This window comes from Vulpes vulpes, chromosome 2 (assembly GCF_048418805.1).
Source record: "Vulpes vulpes isolate BD-2025 chromosome 2, VulVul3, whole genome shotgun sequence".
Taxonomy (NCBI): Eukaryota; Metazoa; Chordata; class Mammalia; order Carnivora; family Canidae; genus Vulpes; species Vulpes vulpes.
Window position 1 is genome coordinate 44,850,436 of NC_132781.1, and position 19,098 is coordinate 44,869,533.

Genomic DNA, 19,098 nt, shown 5'->3' on the forward strand with positions numbered 1-19,098 from the left:
CAACAGAGAACCATGTTTGGCAAGGGCAGTGAGGACAAAGAAAAAGAGCAATTGAGAATGAAAAAAGTCAAGATTTTCATAGGCAGTTGTAACTATGAGATTGACCCTAAGGAGAGAAAGCCAAATGTGGATATAAAAAATTTGGAGATTAATGATGGCCACAGGAGCAGTCTCAGCAGTGACTCTCAATGGGGGACTGGGGTGGAGGAAGCCATCAGAATCTTGGACAATATTATATTTAGGAAATAAAACTTTTAACAGTTTTTCTGGTATATACCTAAAGTACAGCCAGGCAAAATATTCTTGGCTGGTGGAGAAGGGATATCACCTTGTGTTATCAGTGGTTGTGAAAACTAGAGAATATTATGTGTGGGAAGGTTGCCCACAAGTTTTTTATGTTTAGCAGAAGGCATGGACTTAAAAAAGTCGTTTGTTTGTTTTTTTTTTTAAAGAAGTTTAAGGGACGCCTGGGTGGCTCAGTGATTGAGTGGCTGCCTTCAGCTCAGGTTGTGATCCCAGGGTCCTGGGATGGAGTCCCACATCAGGCTCCCTGCAGGGAACCTGCTTCTCCCTCTGCCTATGTCTCTGCCTCTTTCTATGTTCTCATGAATAAATAAATAGTCTTTTTTTTTTTTAAGGAAGTTTAATATTCAGTGGAATTCCGTTTCCCTTAAAATTCCATGCAAAATGTGCAAATGTATATTTTTCTGAGGAAAGGACCTACATAGAGTTCTTCATGTCCTAGAAGGGATCCAGACTCAAAAAATATTAAAAACTACTGGTATAGACCAGAAGAGAAGTGGTTGAAGATCCAGCTCAGGGGATGCAACAGAAAGAAGGGGAGGCAAAGAAACAAGAACACAGGGCTGGAAGTGGCAATGGCATTGTAAGATACTCAAGGGTGTTAGATACAATGAATTAGTGGTAGATATACTATAATGATCGTACTAGTTGGGCAGCCCGGGTGGCTCAGGGGTTTGGTGCCTGCCTTCGGCCCAGGGTGTGATCCTGGAAACCCAGGATCGAGTCCCACATTGGGCTCCCTGCGTGGAGCCTGCTTCTCCCTCTGCCTGTGTCTGTGCCTCTCTCTCTCTCTCTCTCTCTGTCTCTCTCTCATGAATAAATAAAGAAAATCTTTAAAAAAAAATGATTGTACTAGTTAATGTCAATTTCATAAAACAAATGTTTTTCTTTTTTGTTGTAAAGTATAAGACTGACACAAAAGGGTTTGTCATTTTGACTTATATAATTATCACCTTGTTGAGTAGGTGAAGGAATTACTGAATGCAAACCCAATGGAGCCAACATGGAAGGGTTCTAAAAGCATCCAGGAGCTAGCACGTATGCATGACTGAATGCCTGAGCTATGATCGTGGGAACAGGCAAGCTGCTGAAGCTAGCTGGAGATTATGATCTGTTTAGCAAGAATGGGCATGCACAGAGAACCAGAGTACCAATCAAGGCACAACTGGGTGTCCAGCCTATGGGAACAAGCAGAACACCTGAATGCCAATCAAGAATGAATGCTGGTGTTCAGGATATTCAGAAACTTGAGGAATGTACAGCAAAAGACTATCATCATGAAAAGCCACTTATTCCACTAAAGGAGTGCCAAGCAAACATTTTTTTGAACAAGATTTCTTGCAGAAATCAAACTAGATCTCTCCATTACAAGTTGATGGGAACTTTGCCACCCATAATAATAATAGGGTCTGTGTGGGAACGCCTGGGTGGCTCAGTGGTTGAGCATCTGCCTTCGGCTCAGGGCGTGATCCCAGGGTCCTGGGATCGAGTCCCACATCAGGCTCCCCACAGGGAGCCTGCTTCTCCCTCTGCCTGTGTCTCTGCCTCTCTCTGTGTCTCTCTTGAATAAATAAATAAAATCTTTAAAAAAAAAAAAAAAGGATCTGTCTGTGACAGGGTTTGAGAGTCCTAGGGGACATTTTGGAAATTTGTAGGGAGTATTTTTGGTTAAAAAAATATGTTTTGGGAAGGAGCTATGCTGCTGGCTTAGTAGGTAAGGATCCAGTAATATAGACATCTTGCAGTTTTCTTTACAAGAAACTTCACAAAAAGGTCAGCTGTTTAGGGGAAGGTCATTATGGAGGGGAAGCTTAAATGGAAGAATGATACTATCTTGATCTTATAAAATAACACACTCTGCATGCTGTCTACTTAATGTAGTACAGCTACTTCAAAAACAATGAAACTAGTTGCAAATACAACAGGGTATTGGAGACACCTTTTAACAGAGTTAGAAATGCTAAATTGACAGGAACATGAAATTTAGAGATCTCACTGGATTTCATTAACGAAGGCTATTTTTTTTTCAGATTATTTATTTATTTATTCATGAGAGACACAGAAAGAGAGGTAGAGACATAGGCAGAGGGAGAGGCAGTCTCCCCATGGGGAGCCCGATGCGGGACTTGATCCCAGCACCCTGGGGATCACAACCGGAGCTCAACCACTGAGCCACCCAGGTGCCCCAACAGAGGCTTAAAATAGTTAATACTTTCATCCTATGGACTTAATTTTTTTTTTTTTTTTGCATAATGAGAAACATTATGAACATTATTTTGGGGATTACTGGTTTTTTTCCATCTTATTTTGATGCTGTTCTCAGAGATGCACTGCACAAATCCCCTTCAGCCTATCCTCTCTTATCAATCCATCCTTTTTCTATTCCCTATTAATTTTTTTTATTATTATTTATGATAGTCACAGAGAGAGAGAGAGAGAGGCAGAGACACAGGCAGAGGGAGAAGCAGGCTCCATGCACCGGGAGCCCGATGTGGGATTTGATCCCGGGTCTCCAGGATCGCGCCCTGGGCCAAAGGCAGGCGCTAAACCGCTGCGCCACCCAGGGATCCCTCTATTCCCTATTAAAAGATAGGCTCTCCAAGGTATGTGAGTGTTTTAAGTATTAGAGACTGAATTTATGCATAAGGTGAAATTTCAAGTGGGAAAATATGTTTTCTGTAATACTCTGTCATCAACTATACCCCATCCCATTGCATAACAGGAAAAGTAATTTAAAAACATTTTTTTAAGATTATTTTATTTATTTATTCAGAGAGAGAGAGAGGCAGAGACACAGGCAGAGGGAGAAGCAGGCTCCATGCTGGGAGCCTGACATGGGACTTGATCCCTGGTCTCCAGGATCACACCCCGGGCTGCAGGCGGCACTAAACTGCTGTGCCACTGGGGCTGCCTGGAAAAATAATTTTTTAAAGCTTGGCTCATTTATGAGACTTTCACAAGCTCCTTCTTCTTCATTTTTTTTTTTTAGAAGCTCCTCATTCTCATATCCAAATGTCTCATGTATGTAAACTTCCATATTTTGTTTATCTTAAGACTGTATAATCTCTTTCCAGACTTCTTCCTTCTACCTCCCTCTTTTATCATAAATAAATCAGTCTAGCCTGTTATTACTTATTACTTATCTTAATGACCCACTTTTTTTTAGAGAAGGGAAGGGCAAAGGGAGAGGGAGAGAGAATCCTAAGCAGACTCCTTGCCTAGCATGGAGCCCAACATGGGGCTTGATCTCACAACCCTGAGATCATGACCTGAGCTGAAATCAAGAGTTGGACTCTTCACCAAGCCACCCAGGTGCCCCTTAATGCCTTTTTTTTTTCTTTTAAGATTTTATTCATTTATTTTATTTTATAGAGGGAGAAAAAGAGAGCATGAGCAGGGGAAGGGGCAGAGGGAAAGGGAGAAAGAAGCTCTGCTGAACACAAAGCCTAATGTTGGGTTCGATCCCACAACCCCAAGATCATGACTGAAGTTGAAACTAAGAGTTAGTGCTTAATCGACTGACCTACCCATGTGCTGTGTCCCCTAAATGCCTTTTTTTTTTTAAGATTTTATTTATTTATTCATGAGAGACACATACACACAGAGAGACAGAGACATAGGCAGAGGGAGAAGCAGGCTCCTCGCAGGGAGCCTGATGTGGGACCCGATCCCGGGACTCCGGGATCACACAGCTTGCTAAACTGGACCATGTCATTTCTCTGCTTACAATCCTTCAATGGCTTCCCATTCCTTAGTATGACCTTCAGGAGTCTCAGTCATCTGGCACTACCTATTTCTCTAGCCTCCGCTTGCACCACTCTCCCCATGGCTTTCCAAGTCCCACCTCTTTGGCCAATTTCTTCCATCCTAAAAGCTTTTTTGCACATACCATTCCTTTCATCTGTCACCTCTGGTTCTTCCCATCCCCCACCCTTTGCTTTAGCTTAAAAATCTCCTCAGAGATGCCTTTCTTGACCCCCAAATCCAATCAGGACACTATCAAAATAATCTTTCAACATATACTTGATTTGTCTTTCATTAGACCCATCACAGTTATGTTTATTTGTATTAATACCTTTTTCAGGCACGGAAATAGCTATGGAGCCCGGCACTTGGTCAATTTTGTTGACTGCTTAATTCCCAGGACCTAGCCTAGTAGAAACACCTATCAGTAACAGGAACATTCTTTCACTCACTTAACACATTTATTGAGTTTACTGAATGAGTGAATGAATGTTCAGAAGAGTTAGCTATGGGACTTTGGAAAAGCTTTTTTTAATTTTAGCCATATCTCCACTTTCTCATCTGCTAAATGGGACAACGATACTAATTTCTAACCTCAGAGTTGCATGTGGATTAAAAGAGACAATGCCTGCCTACCATGGTTCCTGGCATTATATTAGGGGCTAGGAAATGTTAGTTCTTATTGTCATAAAAATAAGCTCTATGAACAAACAGAACTCTATCTAATACATCACTGGTAGGAATGCAAAAATGGTATAGCAACTTTGGAAAAGCAGTTTACCAGTTTCTTATAGAGTTTAACACAGATTTTCCATTCAATCCAGCAATCCCACCTCTAGCTATTCACCCAAGTAAAATAGAAACTTTTGTTCACACAAAGCATGCCCATGAATGTTTATATCAGCTTTATTCATCATTGCCAAAAACTGGAAACAACTCAAGTGTCCTTTGAACAAATTGTGATATAGCTACATAGTAGAATACCACTCAAGGAGAAGGAATTAACTACTGATACATGCAAAGACATGGATGAAATACAACAGCTTCAGGCTAACTGAAAGAAGCCAGACTTGAAAGGTGACATATTATAGGATTCCATTTATATCATGTTCTGAAAAAGTCGAACTGTAGGGAGAAAAATCAGGTCAGTGGTAGCCAGGCAATGGGTGGAGCATGAGGGAATTTGGAGGAATGATAGAACTGTCCTAGGACTTGTTTGGGATGGTAGTGACATGACTATATGCATTTATCAAAACTCATGGCATTATAAACTGAAAGGTGAATTTTACTATCTATAAATTATGCCCTAATATAAAAGATAAAGATCCAAAACAGGTAGATAAAATTACCATTTCCTTTAAAAAAAAAAAGTATTATAAAAGCACTACAGACTATAGACATTTTGGGAAAATATACAAAGAGTGTATATTTCATCACCCACAGAACAGTACTATTTCTTTCCTATCATTTTTATATGTGCAAAACACACATAAACTGGGACTACACTGTACATTTTTGCTTTCCCAAATGTACATTTTACTTTCTGGTATATATTAAGCACATTTTTCCATGTCATTAAGTAACTTTCAAAACCATGATTTTGTTATACTATTCTGCCAATTTTTTTAAAAACGATTTTATTTATTTATTTATTCATGAGACACAGAGAGAAAGGCAGAGAGAGAAGCAGGCTCCTCGCAGGGAGCCCAAGGCCGGACTGGATGCGGACTGGATGCAGGACTCGATCCCAGACTGGGATCACACCCTGAGTCAAAGGCAGACGCTCAACCGCTGAACCACGCAGGCGTCCTGCCAATTTGTATTTTTAAGGCTTTCCTTATTGTTAGAAATTGCTTCTATGTTTTTACAATAAACAATTTTGATAAATTAAAAAAAAAAAAAAAAAGCTCAGTGGGACCAGGGACTCTTCCATTTTGGAATTTTACAATGTTTAACTGGTAAAACAACGCTTCTTTGGGCTGCAGTCGCTTCATTGTTTTAAGTGTCCGCGGGAAAAGTGGTTGCACAGGGCGATCTGGCCTCTTTCCTTTGCGGTGCATTAAGACCTAGACAGTCTAATATTACCTGTATTACTAGCTTAAATTTGCATAGCGCTTTTTATATTTAATGCTCACCAGATCCTTGTAGGGTAGGCAGGGCAGATGCAGGGATTTGCTCAAGAACTCACAGCTTATCGGTCGTGGAATGGGACTTAGACTCCAGATACTGAGTCTCAGAAAGTCAACATTTCCCCGGCGATGGAGCAATACCTAAGGAGCCACCTTCCTCCCCCGCCCCAAGGAGAAGCTGCAGGCACACCCCCCCCCCCCCCCCCCCCGAAAACTCTGCCTAGAGGCTTGGCACGTGAGGAACTTAAATGTCAAGTGGACGCTGTCCCTCCGACAAAATGTCCTTGGCAGCATCGCCACTTACCAGCTGGGGTCATTCCTCCCCCGGTGGCAGGGGGATACCTACTGCCCCTGACCAAGGGGGCCCTGGGAGCTTCGCGGCCTGGGAGGGTTGCTGTCGGTCGGTCGCGACGCTGTCGGGGCTTACCCTCACTGGGGGTCCTGCCAGGGCGGCCAGGCCCTCCCCAACACCGGGGGCCTTCAGTGGGGGGGGGGGGGGCGTGCCCTCGGCGAGTTAAAGTGGGCCCCCATCACGTTAGGGAGAGCTGAGGGCGGGCAGGGGGTGCGGGCCCACAGGGCTGCCCCAGGAGGCTCCCGGGACGTGACGGGAATGCCTTCTCCGGGCAACCAGAGGTCAGTCCTCCGCTATCCCAGAGTGCCCCGGATCCCGGAAGTGCCCGGCTTTCCGGAAGTGCCCGGCTGGCTGACAGAGAGGAGGTTTACCTGAACGCTGCAAGAAGAGGGTTGTGGTTCTGGAGTTTGGGTGACGGCTGGAGGAGAGACTCGGGGTCGAGGTGGGCGCCAGGAGGGAACTGGGCGGCGGGATGATGGAGGAGGAGGAACTGGAGTTCGTGGAGGAGCTGGAAGCCGTGCTGCAGCTCACGCCTGACGTGCAGCTCGCCATAGAGCAGGTGAGCGTTCCGCCCCCTGACAGGAGGAGAGCGGAGGCTTGGGGAAGCCTGGGGGTGAGATCCGGGGTGGAATGGATGGGGAGGGAGCGGTCTTCGGACCGAGAGGTGAGAACTAGGAGCGGGAAGGGAAGGTTTGGAGGGAGGTGGTGGTGGGAAGGGGATTCAGCATCTAGGGCAGGGAGAGAGCCCTTTCTAGGCCTTGATTGTCTTTGGAGGGTGAGGCGTCCTGGTGGGTTTGGGCAGAGGAACCGAGCCCCTTGAAAGCATATGAACCTGGAAGAAGGGAAGTCACGGATACCGACCTCAGATCTGGGGGGTTATTTACCAGGCTGGTGTGCCGCCGCTCCCAATTCTTAATCTAGCCCTTTGTCAGGGACTCGGGAGTGAGAGGAGAAGCCACTTTAATACCAGAAGCGGGTCCCTGAGCAGAGGGAGGGGACACGGTTGAAAAAAGACCCCTTTGTCATACTTCAGTGGTTGAGAATTCCTAATGTTGATCAGTTTGGGTTAGATTGAACAATATTCCCCGGAGACCTTCCTTTCCTTCCCTTCAAGGACTCTTTGGTTGACTAAATTCTCTTTTCCAGTTTATTGAGTTTTTAAGAGTAATGATATTAGAAATAGTCACTTAGACTCTTGTTCAGGATATTGTTTCTGATAAAGGGAGAGGATTTCCCTTAATGGAACTGGTGTAGGGGATAAGATTTAAGAAAAGGAGGATTATGCCACATTTAGTGACCACTGGGAAGTGTTGTGAAGTAAAGTACTGTTACTGCCATTGCTAATGTTAATATTTATTGAGCGTTAACACTTACTCTAGGTCTGTCTCTGTACTAATTTATTTGTATTGTGCCACTTATAGATTTTTGGATGTGTGGTGTTCTACCAGTGGTTGGATTGCCCATATAAAGTACATTTGGCACATCCTGAGGATGCTAGACCATTGGGCAAAGGTTTAGTTGTTCAGGCCACAGCCTCCCACCCACCTCTTCCTGACAGAAAAAGACATGCATTTCATTTTTCCTTTGGGCCTAGTGGGCTCTCATAGAAGAAACAAACAATGCAGTCAGTCACCATTTGACAAGGATTTTGGGAGAGCACATTTTTGCTATTTCTTAATAAGAATGAGTTTTAGGTTAACCTTATCTAATAAACAGACATCAGAAAAGAATTGCCTTTCAGAATGACTATCTTGAGCTGGTGAAATTCAGTACTCAGAGGATCACTCAGCTTCTTTTATGATCTACCTTGTTTTTTTTTTTTTTTTAAGATTTTATTTATTTATTCACGATAGACATAGAGAGAGAGAGAGAGGCAGAGACACAGGCAGAGGGAGAAGCAGGCTCCATGCCGGGAGCCGGATGTGGGACTCGATCCTGGGACTCCAGGATCGCGCCCTGGGCCAAAGGCAGGCGCCAAACTGCTGAGCCACCCAGGGATCCCCTATAATCTACCTTGTTATATGTTCTTCAGGTTATAGCTTTTGAAGGGAATTATTTTTCAGAAGACAGTATTCTTCTGTTAAATAGATGGACAGTTCCCGAAGGCAAGCTCCATTTCCTGACACTGTCTGAAGTGAAAAAATTGTTTCAATGCATAGTGAATTCTAATGCTGAGCCATCCCCGAAACATAGTGCATAAGTCTTTTATCAAGGCTTCCTTATTACAGTCATGTCATCAGCTGGTTTAATCTGAGAGTGGGCTATGCCCCTTTATTTCTCCTTTCTGTGGGATTTTGTTGATATTGTGGAACTTCCACTGTTGCACATTCTGTTAGTTGCACCAAGACGTTAAAATTACAGATGTTGGTGAAAATTAAAGATTGACTTTCACAAATATCTTACTGAGCAATTGTTGTGTATTAGGCTTACAGAATGAAAAAAGATAGGTTTTTTGCCTTCAAAGTAATTTACCATCCAGTAGGAAGGAAAGAAATAATACATAAAACAAGACAGAAGGATGACAGTTATTTTTAATCCCCTGTCTTTATATAGGTATTTCCAAGCCAGGATCCTCTAGATCGTGCAGATTTCAATGCAGTGGAGTATATCAATACCTTATTCCCAACAGAACAAGTAAGTATAGTTTCCTTCACTTCAGTGGTTTCTGGCTTATCCTATAAGTATTATGATTGGTGTGTTATACTATATCATCTAAGGAGACTTGATAAACAAGTGAGAGTTAAATTCAAATCATACCCCATTGTAACTGTTTGGGGGTGAGGGATAGCTTATGCCAAATGCTGTTGTGTAAGAGAATTCTTTGTATTGTGAGCATATTATTTGAAATTATACCTTTACCTTGTAAGAGTCCTCCCACATTTTTCCATAGTATAGTGGGAAGTAGAAAGGATTTTTAAAATTATTAGAGAAGAGTGAGAGTGGACAGGATAACCCTGGAATCATAAGGCTGCTTTGTCCTATTTCAAAGTTTTCAGACTTTATTATTTATTTATTTATTTTTTGCATTGGGTGACTTACCTATACAGATGGGTTTTTCTTACAAAATTGGATTTTGGGTGTTTAGGTGAGAAGTAGATCAGAGTTAGAAACAGCAGAGGTGGGGGCACCTGAGTGGCTCAGTTGATTAACCCTCCAACTCAAAGTCCTGAGTTCAAGCCCTACTTTGGGCTTGTGGACCCTACTTTAATAAAAAGAGAGAGAGAAAGCAGAGTTGAAAAGTCTGCTACAGTTCTGCTTGGTTTTTCATTTTATGAATTCAGCAAATGTTCATTGGGCACCTGTCAGCTATATTGGTCACTGTGCTAGGTGCTGTGGACACAAAGATGAATAATGCCCAGTCTATGCCCTCTTAAAGTATACATGATCAAGGTTGGGTGGGGGATACAGTGTTGAATGCTATAGGAGAGGTACGTAATGGGTTTAGTAAGGAACAAAGGAACAGTTTTTCCTAAGAAAATTCAAAACCTCAGAGAGGAGGCAGCCGTTCTGCCAAATCTTAAAGGAGTCGTTTGTTCACTTCACTTAGTCAAATGTATTTAAGTGTCTACTAAGTGCCAGGCACTGTTTAGAAACTGGGGAGAAATGGTAAATGTGATAGGCAAGTTCCCGGTCTCGTGGAATCTAATATAAGGAAGAAGAGAGTAAACAGATCAACAAATACATATATAAGAAATCATCAAGCATAGTTGATGCTGTGATAAAAAGCAGGCACAGAGAAAGAACATGACAGCATGGGGAGGGGCTCCTTTAGACCAGTGGGCGGGGAAGGTATTTGTGAGGTACTTACCTATAAACTGAGACTTGATACCTGTGAAAGAGCCAGGCTGTGGCAGGCTGGGAGAACACTGTTTAAGGCAGAGTGAACCGCTGAAATCTAGAATGACAGGGAAAGGTCATTCAAAGCACAGGGCAGAGGCTCGGAGATGAGAAACACAGTGTGTGCAGGGAACATAGCCTCCTAGGAGATGGGGCTGGAGGGGTTGGCAGCACAAGGGTCCTGAAGGGATTCTCTTCTCTAGGCCCACAGTCTCCAGTTTTTTTGGATACCATATGCTTCTCACTGAAATATTTTGCACACAACTAATTTTCACCGAGCTAATTTTAAGCTTATATACTCTCAAAATATTATGTACATATTCCTAATACCAGTCTTAAATAAATAGGTTTTAGTAGGGTTTATCATGGAAATAAGTAAAAATAGAGGTTTTAATGTTTTGTCTTCACACTCTAATGGGTATCATTACAAAGCCCTTGGAAATGTACACACCCTGGCTAGGGACTGTGATTATAGGCAGTGGGTATTCTTTTAAGGACTCTTGTCAGGGTAATGACTGGATCAGATTCACATTTAAAAAATTCCACCTGGGGACACCTGGGTGGCTCAGCCTGTTAAGTGTCTGACTCTTGGTTTCAGCTGAGATCATGATCTCAGGGTCCAGAGATCCAGCCCCAGAATGGGCACTGTGCTCAGCAGGGAGTCTGCCTGAGATTCTCTGAGATTCTCTCCCTCTGCCCCTGCCGATGCTCTCTCTAAAATAAATAAATCTTTTTCAGATCCAGAAATATTTCTTTTTTTTTAAAGATTTATTTATTTATTTATTCAGAGAGAGCGAGAGAGAGGCAAAGACACAGGCAGAGGGAGAAGCAGGCTCCATGCAGGAAGCCCGACATGGGACTCGATCCCGGGTCTCCAAGATCACACCCTGGGCTGCAGGCAGCGCTAAACTGCTGCGCCACCGGGGCTGCCTTCCAGAAAGATTTCATAGAGGAAATGGCATTTCAGCTGCACGATAGACACCAAATGAAGGATTTTGAACTTTGATTTCTAGCCTGGTCTACTGGGTGGATATTGACACCTTTACCCTTGGTTGGGCATAAAGACAAAGAGTAGGCTTCAGTGGTAAATATGGTAGGAGTAGGGTGTAAGAGTGAGCTAAGTCTTGAACATTTTTGAGCCCTCCGGGTAGAAATATGTAGTTGGATATTTGAGTCTGGAGCTCATAATCCCGGTAATTGTTAATATTTTGGCATATATTCTTCAAACATTTTCTAATAGACATGTTAATTTTTTTAAATGAAGTTGGAAAAAATGGTATGATTCTGTGTGATTGTCTTTGAGGTTTCACAGATAGTCTTTAGGGCTCATTGTTTTCTGCCAGAAAGAGGAATTCTAGGAATTAGCTGGAGGCAGAAATTTGGGAACAACTGGTATAAAGACAGCAGTTTTAGCTGTGAAAATGTCGTCTGCCCCAACCTATCAAGAATGCTGACTCATCAAAGCAAAAATAACTGTTAGGTTTGGAAATTATACAGGAAACCACCAGGTTCTTACTTTTTTCTGGTATGCTTTTGTATGTATTTGATTTTAAATTACGGAAGGTAACACTAGACATTTGTTATAACACACATTCAGGGATCCCTGGGTGGTGCAGCAATTTGGCGCCTGCCTTTGGCCCAGGGCATGATCCTGGAGACCCGGGATTGAATCCCACATCGGGCTCCCGGTGCATGGAGCCTGCTTCTCCCTCTGCCTATGTCTCTGCCTCTCTCTCTTTCTCCCTCTGTGACTATCATAAATAAATAAGAATTTAAAAAAAAAACACACATTCAGTTTTATGTCTTATCTAATTATGCCTCCATATACATGCTAATATGTAGTGAAGTTTTTCTTTCTTTAAGATTTTATTTAAAAAAAAAAAGATTTTATTTATTTATTTGACAGAGCATGAGACAGGACAAGCAGGGGGAGCATCAGAGGGAGAAGGAGGAGCAGACTCACCACTAAGCAGGGATCCTGATATGGGGCTTGATCCTAGGACCCCAGGATCCTGACCTGAGCCGAAGGCAGACATTTAACCAGCTGAGCCACCCAGGCACCTTGTAGTGAAGTTTCTTAGCAAACTAAGAAAATCTGTAACACAAGGTTTACCTTTATTTCCCCAATCCCAGATTTATACCTAGCAGTTCATTTTCCAACCCAGATTCTCATGGACCTTAACGAAAAAGTAATAAAAAATAGTGCCAATTTCTTTCACCTCTTGCTAGATTTGGGGCAAAACCCGCCTATATACCTCAAGGGCTTGCAGTAAATATTTAGAAAAATTTTTTAAAGATTATTTATTTATTTGTGAGAGACATGGGCGGGGGGGGTTGGGGGTGGGCAGAGACATAGGCAGAGGGAGAAGTACGCTCTTTGCAGGAGCGTAATGCGGAACTCGATCCTGGATCATGGGATCACAACCTAAGGTGAAGGCAGCTGCCCAACCGCTGAGTCACCTGGGCACCCCAAATATTTAGAATATTTAAAGTAGATGTCAGTATATCAAGAATAAATTTAGTGTCACTCTAAGGAGAAGGATGTGTATTCAGGTTTGTTTCTTTTTTAAGATTTTATTTATTCATTCATGAGAGACCAGAGAGAGAGAGAGAGAGAGAGAGGCAGAGACACAGGCAGAGGGAGAAGCAGGCTCCATGCAGGGAACCTGACGCGGGACTCGACCCTTGGTCTCCAGGATCACGACCTGGGCTGAAGGGGGTGCTAAACTGCTGAGCCACCCAGGCTGCCTTGTATACAGTTTCTATTGAATAGCAGTTACTTGCAAGTCTGTGGTTACCTGGAGGTATCTGCCTGGAGGCAGGAGATCTGTGGATGTTTGTAACTCTAGGTACAAGTGGGAAGAGCTCAGTTTTCTGTATGTAATAGCGTCCTCTGGTTAGTTTTGAAGAGTAGCCGGGTTTGGTAACAATGATCTGGAAAACTTGTCTAGTTTCCTAGTAGAAAACTGAAGATAATCATTTGTCATATTTTCATTAGAGGTTTGATTAGGGAAATCTAGATAAAATCTGTTAAAAATGAATATAAGGGGCACCTAGGTGGTTCAGTGGTTGAGTATCTGCCTTTGGCTCAGGTAATGATCCTGGGGTCCTGGGATAAAATCCCATATCAGACTCCCTATGGGGAGCCTGCTTCTCCCTCTGCCTATGTCTCTGCCTCTCTCTCTGGGTCTCTCATGAATAAATAAATAAAATCTTTTAAAAAAATAAATAAAAATGAACATAAAAGTAATATAACTAAGAACTTTGAAAGAAGAGTCACATGAAGCTGTTTCTAAAGAATTTTTAATGACCCCCCCCAAAATGCTCTGAGTCTATGTTGTTAAGTGAAAACAGTAATAAGATGCCACATTGTTTATCATTCCAGTTTAATTTTTTTTTTAAGCCAGATATTTGCTTAGAAGGAACCATAGAAAGCAATATACCAGAATGCTGCCTACTGCTCCCCCTGTTTGTACTCACTCTCTGTGTCAAATAAATAAAAAAAGAATCAGGACAAAATTTTCAATAATTAAAACATTTTTATATTTTTAAAGGTTTTATTTATTTGAGAGAGAGAGAGAGAGAGAGAGAGAGAACGCCTGGACAAGCAGGGGGAGGGGAAAAAGGAGAGGGAGAAGCAGGGAACCCAATGTGAGATTCCATCCCAGGACCTGAATCAAAGGCATATGCTTAACTGACTGAGCCACCCAGGTGTGCCAAATAATTAAAATATTTTTATTTATTTATTTTAAGATTTTATTTATTCATGAGAGACACAAAGAGAGGCATAGACATAGGCAGAAGGAGAAGCAGGCTCCCTGCGGGGAGCCCGGGGAGCCTGATGTGGGCCTCGATCCCAGGACCCCATCCCAGGACCCTGGGACCACTACCCGAGCTGAAGGCAGATATTCAACCACTGAGCCACCCAGGTGTCCCTAATTAAAATATTTTTAAATGGTAAAACTGTACAATCACATTATAACTAAACTAGATAGGTGATTCTGAAAAGAGAAGATGATCTCCAATGAGGGTCACCAATCTGGATTCCTGTGGGGAGAGTCCCTCAATCCCAGTGAGGATTACCGACATAGCAGGCACTCAACTGATAGCATCCCTCAGATACGTGGGATGTAGAAAAGTTAGGTCAAGGACCTAACTTTAGAGGTAACATTTTGGAGTAAGGAAGAGCAGAGACCCAGAAGGCAGATTGACTGCAACCAGATCCATCTGTGCTAAATGTTACATATAGGACCTTGGACAAAACATCTGTCCTTTCAGAGCCTAAATTTCCATTTTTCCCACTGAAGAGGAAAATGGCATGCCTAACTTAAGGGAAATAATGTCTATAGAACCCTCTAGAAGAGTGTTGCATAATAGATCTACATTAAATGTTAGTACCCTTTCCCTTTTGCTTCCCCAACAGAAAATCTAAAAGATAAAGGTAAAGTGGTCACCCATTGGTTCAGCTAGCATGTGGTCAAGCATGATAATTTAGGACATTTCTGGTCTTTTAATAGCTGCATTCATGGGCCTGATATTTTTACTTGATATTTTTCAGTGTTTTCCTTTTATTAGCATGCTGGCATAAGCGACCTTTGTTTTTTCTGACCCTCCTTGCCCAGCGTCTTTAGTGGCATAGAAGTCCCTTGAGTAAATGTGGCCTGATTTATTTTAACTGTTCTACTTTGGCCATTTAGGTCATTTCCAGGTTATTGCTCCCTTAAATGCAGTTGAACATCAGAAGGCATAAATATTTTGAATTATTCTTCTTAAAAAATTGTTATAAAAAAAAGAAAAATTGTTATGATTTAAGCAAGACCTTAATGTTTAAGGAGTATTAAATTTAAGAATTGGTTACTGTATCATCCAAATCTATGTTTACTGTTGTGGAATGACCTCCAAGTTATTTTGTTAAGGAAAAAAAATATGCAAGACAATGTGCATCATATAAAGAAGGGGACATAAGTTATGGATATGCTTTAAATACATAGACTTTCTGGGAAGATATAAAAGAAACCAGCTCAGAGCCATTGCCTCTGTGGAGAAGGATTAGGGGAGACGGGCAGGACAGGGAGAAGCAGCCTTGCTTTTCGCTGTTTATCCTTTTGTACTATTTGAATTTTTGGTCATGACCCTGTTTTACCAATTTCAAATAGATTACTATTTTAAAATTTTGGTATAATAATGCATTTTAGGAAAACATATAAGAATAGTACAACAAATTCACTACCTTTCACCCAGATTCTCCAAATGTTAATATTTTTTAAATAGTTGATTTAAAATACCAAAATATATATATATATTTTAAAGGAATGGGTTCCAGCAGGGATAGGGTAGGAACTGTTATGTCCTATTTACACATGAGGAAATATAACTTCAGAAAAGCTAAACAGCTTGCCCCCTGTACATATAGCAGGTTTGTAGTGGCAGAGCTGTGCCAAATCTAGGTCCTCTGACAGACTCAGCTCCTGTTAACATTTATACCCAGGCTGATTTCAGAGTGACTTGACAGCAGATTCCTCAATTTTTTTTTTTTAATTTTTATTTATTTATGATAGTCACAGAGAGATAGAGAGAGAGGCAGAGACACAGGCAGAGGGAGAAGCAGGCTCCATGCACCGGGAGCCTGATGTGGGATTCGATCCCGGGTCTCCAGGATCGCGCCCTGGGCCAAAGGCAGGCGCCAAACCGCTGCGCCACCCAGGGATCCCAGATTCCTCAATTAAAATAACTTCTTTTTTTCTGAGATTCATCTTCATCTCGGTCTGGATTTCTGAAAATTCTGAATGATCATTGGCTTTGGCAGAACAGTAGACGGAATGGAGATGGTCTGGTCTGACATCTCAAACACTTGTGACCTGGTTCTTGGCAGGCTTCTGGCCTCCTCCTCCTCCTGCCACCATAAGTTGCTGATAGCAGTTTATAAGCACAATTCCTCTTGCATCTCCCCTGCTTCCTTCTCAGGTAAAATATCTGTGGAAGGAAAGGGAAAGAGGAGTTAAAAAATTATATTTTGACTACTTGAGTTAAAATGGTGCTATAAAATTATACAATCTCTATTCCACTAGGGGGCACCATTTCCTCGCATTTTCTGCCAGCTCAGGTTGAATATAGTCCATGTTTTTGTCATTGTCTTTTTTTTTTTTTTTTTTTTAAGATTTTAAACATTTATTTATTTGAGAGACAGAGAGAGAAAGCATGAGCACAACTGGGGGCAGGCAGAGGGAGAAGCAGACTCCCCTGAGCAGGGAGCCCAATATGGAGCTCAATCCCGGGACCCTATGATGATGATTGAGCTGAAGGCAGACAGACCCTTAACTGACTGAGCCACCCAGGTGTCCCTCTCTTTAGATGGACCCTTCTTGCCTCCTCACAGTAACTATCTTCGTCAGAGATAACCACTATCCTGCTGGCTTCTAACATGAGAGAATAGTCTCATTCATTTTTGAACTATATAAATGGAGTCATACAATATACACTCTTATGTCTTGGTTTCTTTGGTGTAATATTATGTTCGTAAGATTTATTCCTATTTTTGTGTGTTGTAATCATTCATTTTTGTTGATGTATTTCGTTGTGTGAATTTGTCACAATCCTATATACCAGAGGTCAGAGAACTTTCTTTTTTTTTTTTTTTTTTTTTTTTAAAGATTTATTTATTCCTGAAAGACACACACACAGAGAGGCAGAGACACAGGCAGAGGGAGAAGCAGGCTCCATGCAGGGAGCCCGACGTGGGACTCGATCCCGGGTCTCCAGGATCACATCCTGGGCTGAAGGCGGCGCTAAACCGCTGAGCCGCCCGGGCTGCCCGAGAACTTTCTATAAAGGGCTGGATAGTAAATACCTTAGGCATTGTGAACCATTCTGTCTCATTGCAACTTTTCAACTTTGCATTTGTACCTCAAAGGGAGCTGTGGATAATATGTAAATGAGTGGGCGTGACTGTGTTCCAGTAAAACAATTGAGCCACAAATGCAGAGTACAGATGTGGGGCTGGATCTCATGACCCTTATTAAATCATGACCTGAGCTGAAATCAAGAGTTGGATGCTTAATGAACTGAACCACCCAGGCATCCTTATACCTTTTTAAGTAAAATTGTATCACACTATGATTACATTTTTTGAGATGTCAAATAGCCTTGATAGCTCATTTCCCTATAAAAGAGGAATTCTAGAAAGTGAAATAATAGCTGTCACTTTTCTTCTTTACTGTAGTCTCTGGCAAACATAGATGAAGTCGTGAACAAAATTAGACTGAAAATAAGGTAAGTAACACCATAAGATTATTAATAATTAATGAAAAATATACTGTTGATTTAGTTTATCATGTTCTGGATCACATTTATCTGTTAGAACACCAAAATATCAAGTTTGCTGTTTATAACAGTTTTTTTTTAAATAATCCTTTTATGTGGATTTCATTATGAACCTCATGGCAAAGAATTCAATTCTTTGGTCAGTCTTCAATCATTTATGAAAAGGAAAAGAAGCTTTAGCAGGCTATTCAAAATGGTTGATTATAAAAGGGGGCAAAAGCATTTCTATTGTATTTTTAATGGTTTTAATTCCTTAGCAGATTTACCATTTTTTGTACTCCTAAGGCTTAGATATAAGGATGGGCATATACATGTATCCCTTGGCCAACACAACAGCTAACAGTATGGTCAGATCTGCTGGTTGGCATTTGTGGTGACCCAAGATTAAATATTGTGATTAATCTAGGGTGCACTTGTCAGAGTTAAACATCAAGTGTCCTTCCTGCCCAGTAGTGTGGCTGGATTTCCAGTTTTGGCATATGGCTGTCCAGGTGGTCAATGTCTGTTCACTGTAATTAATATTATAATGGTTGGTGTCATTACTTCAAATATAGTTGTTGGTTGTTTTTGTTTTTTTCATTTTGGTTGACTCTTTTTTTTTTTTTTAAGTATTTATTTATTCATTTAAGACACCAAAAGAGGCAGAGACATAAGCAGAAAGAGAAGCAGGCTGCCTGCAGGGAGCCCGATATGGGACTCCATCTGGGATCCTGGGATCATGCCCTGAGGCGAAGGCAGATGCTCAACCACGGAGCCACCTAGGTGTCCCCATTTTGGTTGGCTTTTGATGGGGAGAAGCCTTCATTTTGAATCAGGAGATTATTTCTTTTTCCCTTACCAGCTTTGGGTCTTTCAGTGAAGACCTTTGCCATGAATTTATTGTTTAGTTAGGGCCTCTTGTTGTTTTAGTGGACTTCAGCTATAGCAGTTCTAGTGGAGACTACTAAGTTGTCCAGGATTTGCCCAGAAAATGGGGATTCCTTAATGATCTCCAAATCATCACAAACAGGTTATTTTCAGCTTTCTTTCAACATACATTTAAAAGATTCTTTAAATGAAAAATGAAATTGATCTAAATTTCTCTGGCAGAGGTGCCACTGAATGGTCCCTGTTGGAGCCGGAGATCACAGACCCATGCCGCACACAGCTTGCCCAATCAGGGCCCAGGGGGTGAAGCACTGATTTCATATAGCACTCTGGCTCCTTAGCTCTTTAAGATTTCTGAGGACATTATTGAGGGTTTCATGGGGGATAATTTGAATTCACTGACTTGTTCCCATAAAGTTCCAGCAACATCATTCCTGGTTTTCTCCATTGCGAAATACTAAACTTTACCTTGGCCCATTTGGACAGCTCTGAATATTAAGTAATAATAGCCTTTTTAAAAAACAAAGACCACTCATCAGTCTCTGC

General features: G+C 41.8%; 1 protein-coding gene across 3 annotated transcripts in view; it reads left to right on the plus strand.

Annotated features, from left to right (window-relative positions):
• Positions 1–6,591: 6,591 nt before the first annotated feature.
• The window catches only part of VPS53 (VPS53 subunit of GARP complex), a 140,421-nt gene continuing 127,914 nt past the window's right edge, over positions 6,592–19,098 (plus strand). Inside the window, exons 1-3 of one of the 3 annotated variants that reach the window (XM_026016052.2) lie at positions 6,592–7,087; positions 9,082–9,162; positions 17,585–17,634. In XM_026016052.2, the coding sequence (XP_025871837.1) occupies positions 7,001–7,087; positions 9,082–9,162; positions 17,585–17,634 (218 nt within the window). In that variant the 5' untranslated portion in view covers positions 6,592–7,000. The remainder of the gene's footprint in view (positions 7,088–9,081; positions 9,163–17,584; positions 17,635–19,098) is intronic. The other 2 variants (XM_072747919.1, XM_072747920.1) reach the window with 2 other exon arrangements.